We start from the raw sequence: 17596 nt of genomic DNA on the forward strand, positions 1-17596 counted from the left end.
GAACAATGTCAATCGTTATGTATTAATGCATGGTGAACTTTATGTTGTGTTTCATGTATAATCATTGTGATGATATTCAATTTAAGTCACGCGAGCCCTCAGACGTTTCCGCCGTCTGGTTCGGGGGTGTGACAGTTGTGAATTGTTATATTAGATCCTAACCTTGAATATTATTATGGGTTAAAATATTAAGGATTTATATCAACTAACTAAAACTATTTCTTTCATATATATGTCTACTCCAGGAGATGCTACTGTTGCTCAATCATCCACCAACAACTACTTCACTCTACTATCGATCCTCTCTAAAGAGAAACTAGTTGGTCCAAACTACATGGAATGAATGCGAAATCTCAAAATGACTCTTCGATACAAGGGAAAAGAATATGTCGTCGAAAAACCTCTAATCTAAGTCAATGAGTCAACTACTACTGCAGAAGAGCTTGCCACCTACAAGAAACAGTATGACGATGCAACAAAGGTTGCTTGCATCATGGTTGCAACCATGGTACCTAAGTTGCAAAAGTTTTATCATAATATGATATGACTATTGATACTCTGGTTTCGATATGAATTGATACTATGGTTGTTTCAGACAAATGGTTTTATAATTATTATATTTGAAAATGAAAATTTTTTATCATGATTTTTGGGATGTTACAATTTTCCATGTTTCGCAACTACAAAAGTGGGTATTGGATGAGGATGCAGTGGTTTCCTTGGATGATATTCAGGTCGATGAGCGCCTAAACTATGTTGAGAGGTCGGTAGCTATCCTGGATAGGAAGATGAAGGTTTTACATAGCAAGGAAGTACCTTTGGTAAAGGTATTGTGGCAGCACCGGAGGGGCTCCGAGTGGACCTGGGAGCCGAAGGATGAGATGTAGGAACATCATCCGGATATGTTCACTGCAACAGAATTTGAGGGTGAAGTCTAGTTCTAGTGGGGGATAAATAACATCCTGATGTTCAGGTATTTCTAAATTCATCCTTATAATTCTATTTCATGTCAAATTGGTCAAGTTGTAACACCCTTAGGTATAAATCACCTTTTGAGGATTGGACACAGCGTGTTAGAGGCACCAACACGGTTTGTCCAGATATGAGGAGGCACGAGTTTCATTTTGAGCGACACGGCATGTTACCTCTTGGAACACGATGTGTTGATGGCTGGAATGAAACCCTAATCTTTCGGGTTTTGCTCCCTATTTAAAGGAATGTGGAGGCTAGGGTTTGTTCACCCTCAGCCCCCATCAGCCCCTCAAGCCCTTAAAGAAACCCTAATCATATTTCCCTCCCATTTTTGAAGCTAGTTTGGTGTTTTTGAAGCTAAAGAAGGAAGAAGTTGGAAGAAGTAAGCAAAGATCCAGCAAGCAAGCCCCATTCTTTAGTTTGGCACTCTTCTGGACCTTTGTAAGTTTCCAAGTCCCGATTTTTATCATTCAAAGTTGTTAGATCTTGAGTTTTGTCCCTTTTGCTTCTTGTTCTTGAATGTTGAATTGTTAGATCTCATAAAATTTTGTAACTTTATAAATCTCCAGGTCAAGGTGACCTAGTAGTGTCTTGGATCTAGTCTATAATCAAGTTTTGATGACATGCATAGAGATTAGGTCATAAATCCTCATTTTGACCTAATATGGGTTCAATACATGCCTTGGACATGTATTTCTAAAAAGCACCAATCTTTGGGATGGTTTAGGTGTTAGAATCACTTCTGGAAAGGATGGACTTCATACCTTAAGGATTAAGTCCGTATTGGTTAAGCCCTTGCATTATCAAGCTTTATGGTTTGGGTTTTCGACCTTTTTTAGTAGTCCCAATGGATAAAGTTGGAAACTTTATCCTTCTTAATCACATTTTGGTCTAGATCTGAGCTTTGGAGCTCTTGGAGTCGAAGAGGCAGCTGAATGTATTAAACTAGTTGAACTCAGGCGACCACGGCGTGTTTGCAAGTCAACACGACGTGTTGGCTGAGGTTTTCCCGACTGTTTGGATGCTGGCGATACACGACGTGGCCAAGGGGAACACGACGTATTGGCTCAACATGGACTGTTGACCTTGACCTTTGACTTTGACCAAGTTGGACCATGAGTGTATTTTGGGTATTTTGAGATTTTGATGGAATTGGTCACTTGGAGGAAATAGGTATCGGTTAGAGAGATGAGATTCTGAGTCGGAACTCATCAGTTCTATTTAGTCTGCGAGGTGAGTTCTTCTCACTATACTTGCAGGCTGAAGATACCAAGGCCGACCCATTGGTTTGATAACCTGATATTTGTTGATATGTTGAGTGCGGAATAGATATGCTGCTAGTTTTGATATGCTCGTCTGGTAGATCTTTAGGACTACCTATGATATTGTTTGATTATCTGTATATGTTGTTATCTGTTATATGTTGACATATTGTGTTGGTTGGGTTGAGGTTGTATTGCTCAGTGCGGTAGCCAACAAACCCTGGAGCAATCCAGATATGTGCTGAGAGCTGGGGAGGGCATGCCAGACTCATACTGAGGGCTCATGAGCATTCTAGATACGAGCTGAGGGTCGGGAAGGGCATGCCAGACTCGTGATGAGGGCTTAGTGGTATCCAGTCCGAGGACTGATCTGGTCGGGGAGCCAGCCAGACATAAGTTGTGGGCCTAAGGGCAATCCAGACTTATGTTGTGGTCTTAGGGGTAATCCAGTCCATTAGTTGTCGACCGATTGCATGCTGTTATTATATTTGTGTTATTTTTTTATGTTGGGAAACTCACTAAGCTTGGGGCTTACAGTTTTGGGTTATGTTTCAGGTAACTCAGATGATCACGGGAAGGCGAAGGCGTAATCATGCACCTCCTCGTGTTTTGATTTATGATTTTGAGAAAACTCTGATATTAAACATGTTTTGAAAATTATATTGTAAACAAATATGATTTCTGGTGGGTTTTAAAAGTTAAATTTTTTTCATGATTTTTATGGATGTTACATCGCTGCTTATCAGCAGCCTCTGATGAACCTGTTGCTGCCTTCTCAGCAACCACGTGTTGGTGCCTTCTCAACAGGTCCTTCCTGCCTTCGGTCAATAGCAGTTGTACCGGTTTCCCATCTATGATTCCAATCAGTAGCCTCTCGGCACTAACTACCAGCAATCCTACGGTACATCATCCTTCACATGCCTACGGTGGTCATGCCTCGCACTAACAATTCACCGAACTCTCTTCAATCTTCCAAGAAATGTACGTGCAACCTACCGTGACAATAACTACTACATGGATTTTGGAGCATGCTCTCACGTGTATTTTAATTAAGGTACAATGAAATCTCTAACTCCATATAGCTTTAAATTCAATGGGGTTGGAAATGGTGATGTACTCCCTGTTAACTCCATAGGTCAATCTTTTTTCCTTATTCTAATAAGCATTTTTCTTTTAAAGAAGTGTTTGTTTATGAAAAAATGGTTAAAAATCTCATTTATGTTCATTGATTTATTGTTGACAACCTTGTCTCTATTGAGTTTGGCCCATTTGGTTTCACTATGAAGGATCTTAGCATTGGTGCTCCTATCCAACGCTGCACAGTCCTTACTCTAATCGTTATCTTATTCTCCCCTCCAATAATCGTGTTTCTTCTCCCACCGCTCTTGTTGCTGTCTCTCATGATATTTGGCACCAAAGACTTGCTCATCCATAAACCATTATTTTTCAGTTTCTTTAGTCACGTATTTTATTTCATGTCTTAGTAAAAACACATCATTGTGTCGTACTTTTCAATTAGGAAAACATTGTCATTTACCTTTCTCTTTATCACAAACTAAAACTACTCATGTGTTTTAACTAATACATTATGATTTATGGACATCTCCAATTACTAGTCTAAGTGGTCTCAAATATAACATTATTTTCTTGGATGATTTCTCTCACTTTTAATGGATTTTTCCTCTTCTTAACAAATCTTAGGTGTTTTTTTTTAAATCTTTCCGTGCTTATGTTGTTAATCAAAACAAAACTGGTATCCAACTTTTTCAATGTAACAACGGTCGTAAATTCAACAACAAACCCCTACTGGATTTCTTTTAAGATCATGGCACAAAAGTTCATTTTTTGTCTCCGTACACCTCCCAACAAAATGGGAAAGTCGAATGCACCATACGAACTCTCAACAACATCATTCACACCCCTCTTATCCAAGTATCTCTTCCACCTTGTTCTTGGGCTGAAGTGCTCTTTACCGTTATTCACACGTTCAACATTCTTCCGTCCACCACTATCAATCTTAAGACCCTATTTGAAATTCTCTTTGGAGTTTCTCCTTCCTATGACCATCTTCGCATATTTGGGTTTTTTCGTACCCCAATCTCTCTTCCATTTCTCCTCACAAGATATCTTATCGATTTTCCGCTTGTGTATATATTGGCCCATCAACTGATCATCGTGGTTATCAATGCCTTGATCTCATCATTCGAAAATTCATTATCTCTTGTCATGTCAAGTTTGATAAAACTCACTTTCCATACTCTAAATTTAATTCCCCCTCTTCCACCAAAGACTATGACAGTCTCTTTCATGAAGATCCATCCACTTTTGTTCCAATATCTCAACCTTCCTCCTCCCTAGTAACCACCTCCTCTGGGTCTAACACGGATCCTTGTATATATTCATCTACCACTAGTGACTCATCTGAGCTACCTCTATTGTCCTTTCCCTCTCTGGCTCCTCCCTCCACTAGTCTTTTGATGGTCACTCGTTCGCGCATTAGTTCCTTCAAGCCTCGTCAAATATTCAATATCTCTATCTCCCCTAATGTCTATCATATGCCTCGATCCACTTCCCATGCCATGTATGATCCACATTAGCGTACGTGTCGCTATGGACTAATGAATTCTCTTCAAACAAATCATACATGGGATCTTATCCCCAAACCTGTCAATGCCAACATTGTTGGCTGTCATTGGTTATATCGTCAAAATTTTGACAGTCAAGGTCGCTTGGATCGTTATAAAGGTCACCTTATTGCATGAGGATTCTCTCAACAACCGGGCCTTGATTTGATGATACTTTCAGTCACGTTGTAAAACCTGCCACCATCCGTACTATTCTCAACATCTCAGTTTTCATAAACCGGCCTATACATTAGCTTGATGTAAAAAATGCTTTTCTTCACAGTGATCTTGTTGAAACCATCTACATGCATCAACCCCTAGGCTACCTCAACCCTAAATTTCCTGATCATGTTTGTTGCCTCCATAAGGCTCTTTATGGCCCCATACAACCCCTAGAGCCTGGAATCAACAATTTTCCATGTTTTTTCTTCTCTTGGATTTTATAGCAGTAAGTCTGATAGCTCCCTCTTTACCTATCATTGTGGAAAGGATGTGATCTGTCTTCTCCTATATATGGATGATATCATTCTCACTGCCTCTTCCACTACCTTAATAACTTTAGCTATTCGTAACTATGAGTAATCCCATTACGCAAGTATTTGTATCTAATTCATAGTTAAGCATCCAGAACAATCTCAATAGTTTTCTCTATGTATGAGTTCCTCTCTCTCGATTTTCCTAAGACTGACTTTGTCCTCCTATCATTTTTCTTTGGCATTACTACTACTTGGTCTGACGACATCCTCTTTCTTTCTCAATTTGTGTTCGCTCAAGAAATTCTTACACATGTTGATATGATTATGTGTAATCTTTATAGCACCCCGACTGACACTAAAACTAAGCATGATGCGCTTATGATTCGGCTCTGACTCTCTATTGAAGCCTCGTTGGAACCCTACAGTATCTTACATTTACTCGTCCTGATATTGCTTATGCTGTTCAGCAAGTCTGCCTCTTTATGCATGACCTGCATGTCCTATACATTTAGGCTCTCAAGCACATCATGCAGTACATCAAAGGTTCCATAGATCATGGTTGTGTCTATCTTGGTGATAATCTTGTCTCATGGTCTTCCAAACGGAAACATGTCGTATCTCGTTCCAGCACCGAAGCCGAGTACCGGGGGATAACTAATGTAGTTGCTAAAATTGCATGGCTAAGAAATCTTCTTCTCTAGTTATATTGTCCATTGTCTCGTGCCACTGTTGTCTTCTATGATAATGTTAATGTTAGTGCCATGTATTTAGTCTTTAAACCAATACAGAACCAGCGAAACAAACATGTAGAAACAAATTTACATTTTGTTAGGAAGCGTGTTGTTATTGGTCATGTGCTTGTTTTACATGTTCCATATGCTTATCATACGTTCCATATGCTTATCAATATGCTGACATTTTTACAAATGGACTACCTACACAGTTATTTTTGGATTTTAAAACTAGTTTGAACATTCGAGAAGCTCTTGTTCCAATTACTAAGGTTTGTTAAGAAGGAAGGGGAGTGTTTGTTGAGGATAAGGTGGTGTAGAGTGTTTTAGCACTATTAAAATGGTTTTCCAACTTATTCTTTATAATGGGAAACAGAAAGATGCACTTGTGCATCGACATAGAGTATTAAGTATGAATATAACATATTTATTCAATGTCTAAAAACGTGGAGACTCGAATATAATAAACATATAAAATAAATAAATAAATAAATAAAATAGATAACTTAATATAATTGAAGTGAAATGAGCACAAACCCACGTATCCTCATTCCTCTCCTGTGGATTATACGATAGTGTCAAAGATCGCCAGCAAGCAGTCCATAATGTTAAGCTTGTTCACATCGGTATTCCAACCTTCAAACCAATTTTATATAATTTTTTATAAGTAGAAACAATTCCACGTTCAGAAAAAAAAATTAAAAATTACGCGTTTTTAATTGCATTTTTTCTGTACTTAAGTAGGAAAGAAACTCTCTGAATTCCCACCATTGAATCAAATGAGAATTCAAACTTCATCCTTGCTTTTGTTGGTATGCTTTTGCTCAAGCTTTTTTGGGTTGCATCCAATACTGGTTTCAGGACGATGTCTTAATAACCAGAAAATGTTGCTTTTGGCTTTGAAAAATGAAGTCAAATTTGACTCTTCACTCTCAACGAAGCTCGTGGGGTGGAACCAAAGTGTTGACTGCTGCGATTGGGGTGGTGTGGCATGTGACAAAGCTGGCCATGTCATCGGACTTGATCTTAGTAACGAAAGCATATCTGGTGGGTTCAATGGCTCCTCAAGTGTTTTTAGTCTTGGATTTCTCAAATCATTCAACTTGGCGTATAACAGCTTCAATTCTGCTCAGCTGCCATTGGGATTTGGAAAGCTTACTCAGGTGAGCTATCTGAATTTATCAAACGCAAATTTCGTAGGTCAGATTCCTGGAGATTTTTCATCAATGAAGAGGTTGGTTACCCTTGATCTGTCTTCAAGTCCTTATTACACTCTCGTTCTCGAAAACCCAGATCTCAAAATGCTCATTCAGAACCTTAAGGAAGTAAGAGAGCTCCATCTTGACAATATGAAAATCAGTACCCATGGGTATCATTGGTCAGGGGTCATATCTTCTTCCCTACCCAATTTGCAGGTTTTAAGCTTGAAAAGCTGTGGCCTTTCAGGTCCTCTTGACTCTTCACTTTCTATGCTTAAAAACCTTTCGTTCATTCTTCTAGACGAAAATACCTTTTCATCTGATATCCCCGAGTCCTTTGGTAGCCTCCAGAGTTTAAGAGTTTTGAGCCTTCGCGCATGTAATCTTAGTGGTTCACTGCCGAAAAAAATCTTCCAGATACCCACTCTAAAGACGATCGATCTTTCTAGCAATGTAATTCTCAAAGGTCCTCTCCCCGAATTTCCAGAGAACGGGTCTCTTGAGAATCTGCTTCTCAGTTACACAGAGGTTGGAGGGACACTACCAGATTCTATTGGTAATCTTCCATTGTTGTCCAGGATAGAGCTTAGAGGTTGCAAATTCACTGGGCCAATTCCAGATTCGATGAAAGATCTTACCCGTATTGTCTATTTGGATCTATCTTCTAATCATTTAACCGGTTCAATCCCATCGTTTCGGTTGTCTAAGAATCTAGCCTATTTAAATTCCTACCTAAACAATTTAACCGGTGGAATTCCTTCTTTTCAAGGTCTGAACAGTCTCCAGTTTCTTGATTTGAGTTATAACTCCTTGAATGGGGATTTCCCAGAGTCTTTGTTAGCATTGCCATCGCTCGAGTACGTATACCTTTCCAGCAACAGGTTATCCGGTCAATTTCGTAAAGATATTGATGTTTCTTCTTATGAACTACGTAATCTGGATCTGAGTAGCAACAAATTTGTAGGACCAATACCTGGATTCATCTTCAAACTTCCAGTCCTTTCAACCCTCACCCTTTCTGAAAATAACTTCAATGGCGTTGTAGACTTAGAGATGTTTGGAAAGTTTAAGGAGCTATACGCACTTGATCTTTCCTATAATGATCTTACAGTCAAGGTAAATACTGGAAGCAAATCATCGTTTTCCTCTGAGCTCAACACATTGAAGTTAGCTTCATGTAAGATGAAAGAGCTTCCAAATTTGAAGAACCAATCAAGGCTGATGATGATAGATCTTTCTGATAATGAACTTACGGGTGAAATACCCAACTGGATTTGGGAAGTTGGCAATGGTTACCTTCGGTTTCTGAATTTGTCGAGCAATAAGTTTTCAAGTCTCCAAAAGCCTTACACGTTTCCTTTTCTACTCGATGTTCTTGACCTGCATTCTAATGTTCTTGAAGGAGATATCCCGATTCCTCCAAGACGAGTTTATCATCTGGATTACTCCAACAACAACTTTGGATCTTCGATCCCAGTTAATTTCGGGAATGTCCTGACATCGACCTTGTTCTTCTCTATGTCCAACAGCAAACTGGTTGGAGTCATTCCTCAATCGATACGCAATGCCACTTCTCTCCGAGTTCTTGACTTATCCCACAATACACTTACAGGTCCGATTCCATCAATTGGAAACTCGAAAGATCTGCAATCCTTGGACCTTTCAGTCAACAAGCTAAATGGGAGCATCCCTGTGGAGCTAGCAAGTCTTAGTTTACTTTCATTCCTAAATCTCTCTTATAATCATCTTTCTGGAAAGATCCCACAAGGCTCACGGTTTCAAACATTTACAGAGTTGTCCTTTAAGGGAAACAAAGAGCTATGTGGCCCCCCTTTGAAGAAGAGTTGTGATAAAAAGAGAATATGACCACAAATCATTGAAGTTGCATACTAGAGATCCAGTCACTGGATCTGTTTTGGGATGCATATCCAGTGGGGATTGTGGTCATGGATAACATGATACGAACATACATTAATAAGGGAATCGTTTTAGAGGATCCTACAGCATTGTATACTTACATGCATGATGATCAGAGCATGTTTACCTATCTAACAGCACTGTACCTATATATGCATTTGGAATAAGACCGTTATATATCTCACAAGAAGTTTTCATGATTTTGAATAAGACCGTTATATATCCTTCTATAATTAAGTTTAATCCATTGCATGCCAAACAGACATTCTATCCCATTCAACCATTTCATTAAACTATGCCTTGTAGATGCTCTAATGAAAATTCTAATTACATTCCATCCTTAAATACACTAGAATGTGCACAAAAACTATAAACTTTACCCTAATCAAAGGGCCATGAGGATCTCCTTAATGACCTTTGAAAGGGTCATGAGGGTCATCTTAAATGTTAAAAAGTATGATAAACGCCATGAGGATCTCCTTAATGACCTTTGAAAGGGTCATGAGGGTCATCTTAAATGTTAAAAAGTATGATAAACGATGCAAAAGACAAGTTTTGTAATTAATTTCATCAATATGTCCTTAATTTCAAATATAAATATGTATTTTAACATGTTTATATGTATTAAAACATATTTTTACATATAAATAAAGTATTTTTATATTTAAATATGTATATTTTTTCATATGACACAAATGTCTGGTGCATTTGGTCCCAAAATTATATTTGTTGCTTTACGTGGGAACCAACTTATGGGCAACCTGACTTTTTAGTCCCATAGTCCCCTAGACTTATTTTACCCGGTTTGAGTGCCACATCCACAATATTAGCCACATCAGCCATGAGATGGCAACCAACTTACTGTTACACGATGAGGGAATGTCACATTATGTATGACTCGTAGGGCCTAAGTCTTGACTTTTCATTACCTGCCTCCGTGTATATATACACATGTTGGCGCCCTAAAATGGCAAAATCCCTAAGATTCTTACCATTCTTCGCACATAACTTCATACCCTAATCTCTAAGAAGATGTCGTCACCTCCTTCTCCCGCTCATGGTTGGTCCTTTAGCGACCGACATCACATGGAAGAGAACGGTTCCAATGGATTGTGGGAACAAACATGGCCATCACCCTCTTTCAAACACAGTTGGAGGTCTCATTGATCCGTGAGGATGTTGTTGCTGACTTACTAAAATGGATGCTCTAAGACGTCATGGCAGGCCGAATCGATGTGTTCAATATGGTGGTTGACCTGAAGAATCACTTCTACTCTCTTCAATCTGTGTATATCAAGAGGATGGTCAACAACAACAACGTGATGAAACTAAAATGTGTTGTGGGTTTTCTGGATGTGGTTGGGGTCGGGTTTTTAGGCTACAAGTCCTTCCACTGATGGATGTGTTGAGTATGAATCCACAGAAAAGCTGGTCAAAAATGGCAGGAACAATGTGAAGTTGTGAAGCCACAATTGTTGAATGAAGACCCAGTTGTGTTTTTTGACTACTTCTGATTTCCATCTCTATATAAGAGATTATTCTGTATTTGTAACACTTGTATCTAGTGTAACAAAGAAAGAGTGCAGATTAGCACCAAGAAATATAAACTCCAAGTTACCCTCGTGTGGACGTAGGTCAGAAATAGACCGAACCACCTTAAATCCTTGTGTTCTTATTTTTCGTGAGCTGTGTGTGTGTTTAGAGTCGTGTGTTAAGTGTCTCGATCCTAACAAGTGGTATCAGAGCGTTGGTTTAGCTCCAGAAGGTGATTTTCAGTTTTTTGGTCGAAATTTGTTTTCGTCAAAAACGATTTTGGTGTATACCGTTGGAAAGGTCTCGTTCCGAAGATTCCGAAAATATTTTTTTCTGAATTTTTCGACCACCGGAAGACGTCCAAATCGCCGGTCAAAGGTTCGCCGGAATAGTGACCGGGAAAACCAGTTCGCCGGAGAAGACGACACTGTAGCGTCGGAGCCTTGCCGGAGAAGACGACACTGTACGCCGGAGCCTTGCCGGAGAAGACGACACTGTAGCGACACTGTAGCAGAATTTTAGCAGAATTTGAAAAACTCAGATTTGGTCCCTGAAGTTTCAGAAAATTGCAAGACAGGTCCTGTTCTTTCAGAAAATTGCAAAAATGGCAGAAGATGGTAAAATCAAAATTGACAAGTTTGATGGAACCGATTATGGATTTTGGAAGATGCAAATTGAAGATATGTTGTATCAGAAAAGTTTGCATTTGCCTATGTTGGGCGAACAACCGGATGACATGTATGATGAAGAATGGAAGTTGTTGGATCGACAAGCCTTGGGTGTAGTTAGGCTTTCATTGGCAAAGAGTGTTGCGTATAACATTGTTAATGAAACAACTACTTATGGAGTATTTAAGGCTTTGTCCAACATATACGAGAAGCCGTCCGCTTCCAACAAAGTGTTCCTCATCAAACAATTGGTTAACACCAAAATGAAGGAAGGCATGTCAGTTACCGCTCACATAAACGAGTTTAACTCGATTATCTCTCGTTTAGCCTCAGTTGCAATAAAGTTTGAAGATGAAGTACAAGCGCTCCTCCTTTTATCATCTTTGCCCGATAGTTGGTCAGGCACCGTCACAACTGTTAGTAGTGCATCCGGCACTATTAAACTCACTTTCGAGAGTATTCGTGACTTGATTGTAAATGAAGATATCAGACGGAGAAGCAATGGTGAGACTTCTAGTTCTAGTTCTAGTTCTTTATTGCATACATAAAGTAGAGGAAGAAGAAACGAAAGAGGACGTAGTCGAGGCAGATCAAAGTCCAGAAAAAGGGGGCAGTCCAAGAACCGAAAAGATATTGAATGTTGGAATTGCAAAGAAAAGGGTCACTTTAGAAGCCAATGCCCAAAACTACCAGCTGAAAAGAAAGAAGTAAACAATGTATCCTCTGAAGAATCGGGAGATTTTCTCATATGCTGTGTTGAGAATTCAGTGGAATCCTGGATTATGGATTCGGGTGCTTCTTTCCATGCCGTCTCATGCCCAAATATGGTCAAGAACCTACAAACAGGTGATCTTGGCAAAGTTCGTTTGGCCGATGATCAAGTGCTTGATGTTACGGGTATTGGGGACGTAGATTTGAAGACCTCCATGGGAACCAACTGGACATTGAAAGATGTCAGGGTTATCCCAAACTTAAGGAGAAAGTTGATTTCAGTTGGAAAATTGGATGATGAAGGGTTTAATGTTCACTTTGGGGGTGGACAATGGAAAGTGATCAAAGGCAACTTGGTGATTGCCAAAGGAAAGAAGAAAGGCACTCTATACATGGTAGAGATACCTGGTGATGGTGTTCATGCAGTAACCACCAATCCGAGTCCATCTAATTTATGGCACCAGCGACTCGGACACATGAGCGATAAGGGATTGAAGATGTTGGCTCAGAAAGGAAAGTTTCCAGACTTGAAGAAAGTCGAAACTGAATTTTGTGAATCTTGTGTTCTCGGGAAACAAAAGCGGGTTACTTTTGTAAAAACGGGGAAGACACCGAAAGCTCAGAAGTTGGAGCTTGTTCACTCGGATGTATTTGGACCAACACCAGTTTCATCTCTAGGAGGCAAAAACTACTATGTAACCTTTATCGATGATTCAACACACAAGGTATGGGTCTATTTTCTTAAAAATAAATCTGATGTATTTGATACTTTTAAGATATGGAAATCTGCTGTTGAAAATGAAACTGATTTGAAGGTAAAATGCCTGAAGTCGGATAATGGTGGTGAATACATAAGCAAGGAGTTTGTTGACTATTGTGCCAAGAAAGGGATAAAGATGATCAAGACGGTCCCAGGAACCCCTCAGCAGAATGGTGTAGCTGAAAGAATGAATAGAACTCTGAATGAAAGGGCTAGAAGCATGAGGTTGAATTCTGGTTTACCTAAGACATTTTGGGCTGATGCAGTTAATACTGCAGCCTACTTGATCAACCGTTCACCGTGTGTTCCCTTGGATTTTAAATTACCAGAAGAAATGTGGCAAGGGAAGGAAGTAAGTCTCAAACACCTGAAAGTCTTTGGTTGTACTGCTTACAGTTTGTTAAAAGATGGTGACAGGGATAAACTTGATTCAAAGACCAAGAAGTGTACATTCATTGGTTATGGGTCGGATGAAATGGGTTACAGGCTTTGGGATAGTGAGAGCAGAAAGATAATCCGAAGCAAGAATGTCACCTTTAACGAAGCCGAGTTATACAAAGACAGAAACAACAAAAGTCCAGAAGATCAGAAGGAGTATGTTGAGTTTGAAGGTGTTGAAAAGAAGAAAGAAGCTCCAGTCGAAATCCCTGAATCTGGGGATGATTCAACTGACAGTGGGAGCTCAGGGGATAATTCTAGTAATGATTCTGAAGATGAAGAAACCAGTCCTCCAACTCCAGAGTCCCCAGTCACACCTCAAGTTCAACTAAGAAGATCTTCCAGAGTCATAAGACCACCAAACAAATACTCACCATCTGTCAACTACATTCTTTTGACAGAAAACGGTGAACCCCAGTGTTACTCTGAAGCTATAGGGTTGAAAGATTCATTGCAGTGGGAGCTAGAAATGAAAGATGAAATGAAGTCGCTTGAGAAGAACAACACATGGCACTTAACAAAGCTTCCAGTTGGGAAGAAGGCTCTTCAGAATAAATGGGTTTTCAGGGTCAAGGATGAACATGATGGTACCAAACGGTACAAAGCAAGATTAGTAGTCAAGGGCTTTCAACAGAAAGAAGGAATTGATTTCAATGAAATATTCTCTCCAGTAGTGAAGATGACCACTATCAGACTTGTTCTCAGTATTGTAGCAGCAGAAAGTTTGCATCTAGAGCAACTAGATGTCAAGACAGCTTTTCTACACGGTGACCTAGATGAAGACATTTACATGACACAACCAGAGGGTTTTCAGGATAAAGGCAAAGGAAACTTGGTGTGTAAATTGAAGAAGAGTTTGTATGGTCTGAAACAAGCACCCAGACAATGGTATTTGAAGTTCGATAACTTCATGAGAAAAGTTGGTTACAAGAGATGTGACAATGATCATTGTTGTTACATCAAGAAGTTTAAGGGTTCTTATATCATTCTACTACTCTATGTAGATGATATGTTGATTGCCGGTTCAGACATGTCAGAGATCAAGAAGTTGAAGAAACAAATGTCTGAAGAGTTCGAAATGAAAGACTTGGGAGCTGCAAAGCAAATACTCGGGATGAGTATATTCAGAAACAAAGATGGTTCTTTAACACTATCTCAAGAAAAGTACCTTGAGAAAGTATTAGAGAAATTCAGCCTTAAAGATGCCAAGATCAGAAGCACACCTTTGGGAAGTCACTTTAAGCTTTCTAAAGCTCAGTCACCCAGATCAGATGAAGACAAGAAAGAAATGGCTAAAGTTCCTTATGCATCCGCAGTTGGTAGCCTCATGTATGCAATGGTATGCACGAGACCAGATATAGCTTATGCAGTGGGAGTTGTTAGTAGATTCATGTCCAATCCGGGAAGAGAACATTGGGAAGCAGTTAAATGGTTGTTGAGATACTTGAAAGGGACTTCAAAGACGACATTAAATTTTAAGGGAAAAGACGTAGTTCTGAATGGTTATGCAGATGCAGATCTTGGTGGTTGTAAAGATTCATACAAAAGCACCACAGGGTATGTCTTTACAGTGGGCGGCACTGCAGTAAGTTGGATGTCCAAACTACAGAAAAGTGTTGCCCTTTCAACCACAGAAGCAGAGTATATGGCAGTTGCTGAAGCAAGCAAAGAGCTTATATGGTTGAAGAATTTTCTCAACGAACTTGGCAAAGAACAAGATGATTGTGCATTATTTTGTGACAATCAAAGTGCAATTCATCTTGCAAAGAATCCCGTCTTCCATTCGAAGACAAAGCACATACAGCTGAGATATCACTTCATCAGAGAAAGAATTAATGATGGCACTCTGAAGTTGAATAAGATCAAAGGAACTGAAAATCCAGCTGATATGTTGACTAAGGTTGTCACCTTAGAAAAGTTGAAGCTTTGCATAGCTTCAACTGGCCTTCAGGATAATTGAAGAGAAGGCCAGGGTAACTAGGAAGGAGTTAAGATCAAATACAGATGCACAGTTGAAGCACACAGGTGAAGATTGTTCCGTGGCTTCAAGTGGGAGATTGTTGAGTATGAATCCACAGAAAAGCTGGTCAAAAACGGCAGGAACAATGTGAAGTTGTGAAGCCACAATTGTTGAATGAAGACCCAGTTGTGTTTTTTGACTACTTCTGATTTCCATCTCTATATAAGAGATTATTCTGTATTTGTAACACTTGTATCTAGTGTAACAAAGAAAGAGTGCAGATTAGCACCAAGAAATATAAACTCCAAGTTACCCTCGTGTGGACGTAGGTCAGAAATAGACCGAACCACCTTAAATCCTTGTGTTCTTGTTTTTCGTGAGCTGTGTGTGTGTTTAGAGTCGTGTGTTAAGTGTCTCGATCCTAACAGGATGAAATTTAGCTTATATGATTTATTTCTTGGGTTTATGCTTTTGGTGGTCTAAAGATTGGTTATTTTGGTGGTCCTTTTGTGGTGGATGACGTTGCTGATAAGATGTAGTAACGTTTTTTTGTATATCCTATTTTGTATGTAAGTTAATGGTACTATATGAAACAAACCTGAAGAAATGAAATTGTTTATGTTCAAGTATACCATTTATGTTATAATCTTGTATGTGCATGAACTCTGTAAACAAACACAAAATAGGTGCATATAAGTAACTCCCAAATATTTGGATTTGCAAGATGGGACCACATGGCGAAGTCAAACAAGTTTATAACTAAAAACAGAGGTACAAAAAGGTTCGGTTAACAAAGGGGACAAAAAGGAACATTCAACCCCACGATGTACATTATGGGACCACTGTAAACCTTTTTTGTCTTTAACCCAAAAGTGGAAAAAAAAATAGAAAAGTAACTTTCTTTTGTTTATGTCTGGTGAGCAATTGGATGACGTTTTTTATGTTAATAAATAACAACGTACTATGATGTTAGTTAATACCAACGTACTTTCATGTAAAGTAACAGTAATATAATTTATGTCAATTAATAGTATGCTACATTGATGTATATTATACCAAAACTTTTTATTTACTTTAATAGCCCTCTACTTTGATAAGGTTAACATGTTAATAAAAAAACTAGTTTCATGTAAAACTTATACTAATCTAATATTATGTCCATTAATAGTATTCCACTTTCATGCAAATTGTTACCAATACAATTTTATGTCAATTAATTTTAATGCCATGCAAACTATTACCTAAAATTCCCCTAATTGCTAAAATGTCTAAAATTCCCCTAAGGGCTAACTCATTACCATTCTGTTATGCCTCAACTTCTAGCCCTAAGGAATTTTGTACCTAAAATGCCTAAAATGCTCTTAGGTCGTATATGGGTAAAATGACTAAAATACCCTTAAGTTCTAAAATACCAAAAATGCCTAAAATACCCTTATCGGCTAAATTGCCTAAAATGACTCAAATTCCTACTATTCCCTTAATAACAATGTAGTATAATGTATAATGAAACAAAATAGACTTTCAAATACAAAACCAAATACCATATGTAAACATTACCCTAAAATAAATTCAAAATTACAACCATCATTCCCATTGTTTACAAATCTCATGTCTGTTAAACACCATAAATACTCCTACCCCCAAACACAAATTAATTCAACTCCATTGTTGTTGCAGCACTACTACCTTCACCTTCAACTCTTTTTTGCAAGCTTCATTTTAAGGTTTCTCTGAGACTTTTTCTCTTACTTGGTTGACACACACTATCAGCATGGACAATGTCTTCATTAACCCTTAACTCTTCCCCACCTTCATTATCAAGAACAAGTTGTTGCTCACCTTCATGAGCCATAACATCATCTTCCCCACCATTTTTCATATTTAGTGACTCTTGTGCCTTCCTTACCTTTTGTTTCTTTCGCACATTAATTTTGGGTAGCCTTCCATTTTAGTACAAGTGTTGCTGTTGCGTCCTGCCCGTTTCCATATGTGAAAATATACCTTTTTCCCTACCTTGAAACAATGTGCATTCGAGGCCTTTCAGAAGTATCCCTTCATCTATTCATGGTTGGCCTGCCTGATTCTTCTATTCAATGGAGGCAAATAAGGTATGTACTTTGTAGTAGGCTACATATTGCTTCCATTCATCCATGTATGGCGTTTTTATAAGTAATATGGAAGAAGTCTCCCAAGTATAAATACAGTGACAGAGCTTCTCATATTTTCTTCAGTGAATCTTTCCACGAACACATATTGTTGGATTAGGTGTCTAAGCCTATAACTATATTTGGTATGTACTTGACCCGATTGTAGCATGGTCCTTTTGGGCTGCCTTCACCAAACCA

The 17596-nt window shown here is 38.8% G+C and overlaps 1 protein-coding gene across 1 annotated transcript; it reads left to right on the plus strand.

Annotated features, from left to right (window-relative positions):
• The first annotated feature begins 6949 nt into the window (after positions 1-6949).
• On the plus strand, positions 6950-9130 carry LOC145139541 (uncharacterized). Its single transcript, XM_079073333.1, has one exon. It carries the CDS (start codon positions 6950-6952, stop codon positions 9128-9130), a length of 2181 nt encoding a protein of 726 aa, XP_078929459.1.
• The last annotated feature ends 8466 nt before the right edge of the window (positions 9131-17596 follow it).

Source organism: Lactuca virosa, chromosome 9 (assembly GCF_052849685.1).
Source record: "Lactuca virosa cultivar CGN04683 chromosome 9, Lactuca_virosa_CGN04683_v6, whole genome shotgun sequence".
In the NCBI taxonomy this organism is placed as follows: Eukaryota; Viridiplantae; Streptophyta; class Magnoliopsida; order Asterales; family Asteraceae; genus Lactuca; species Lactuca virosa.

Coding starts and splice junctions, on each gene's coding strand:
- LOC145139541 (XM_079073333.1), top strand. CDS start 6,950: ATGTTGCTTTTGGCTTTGAAAAATGAAGTCAAATTTGACTCTTCACTC.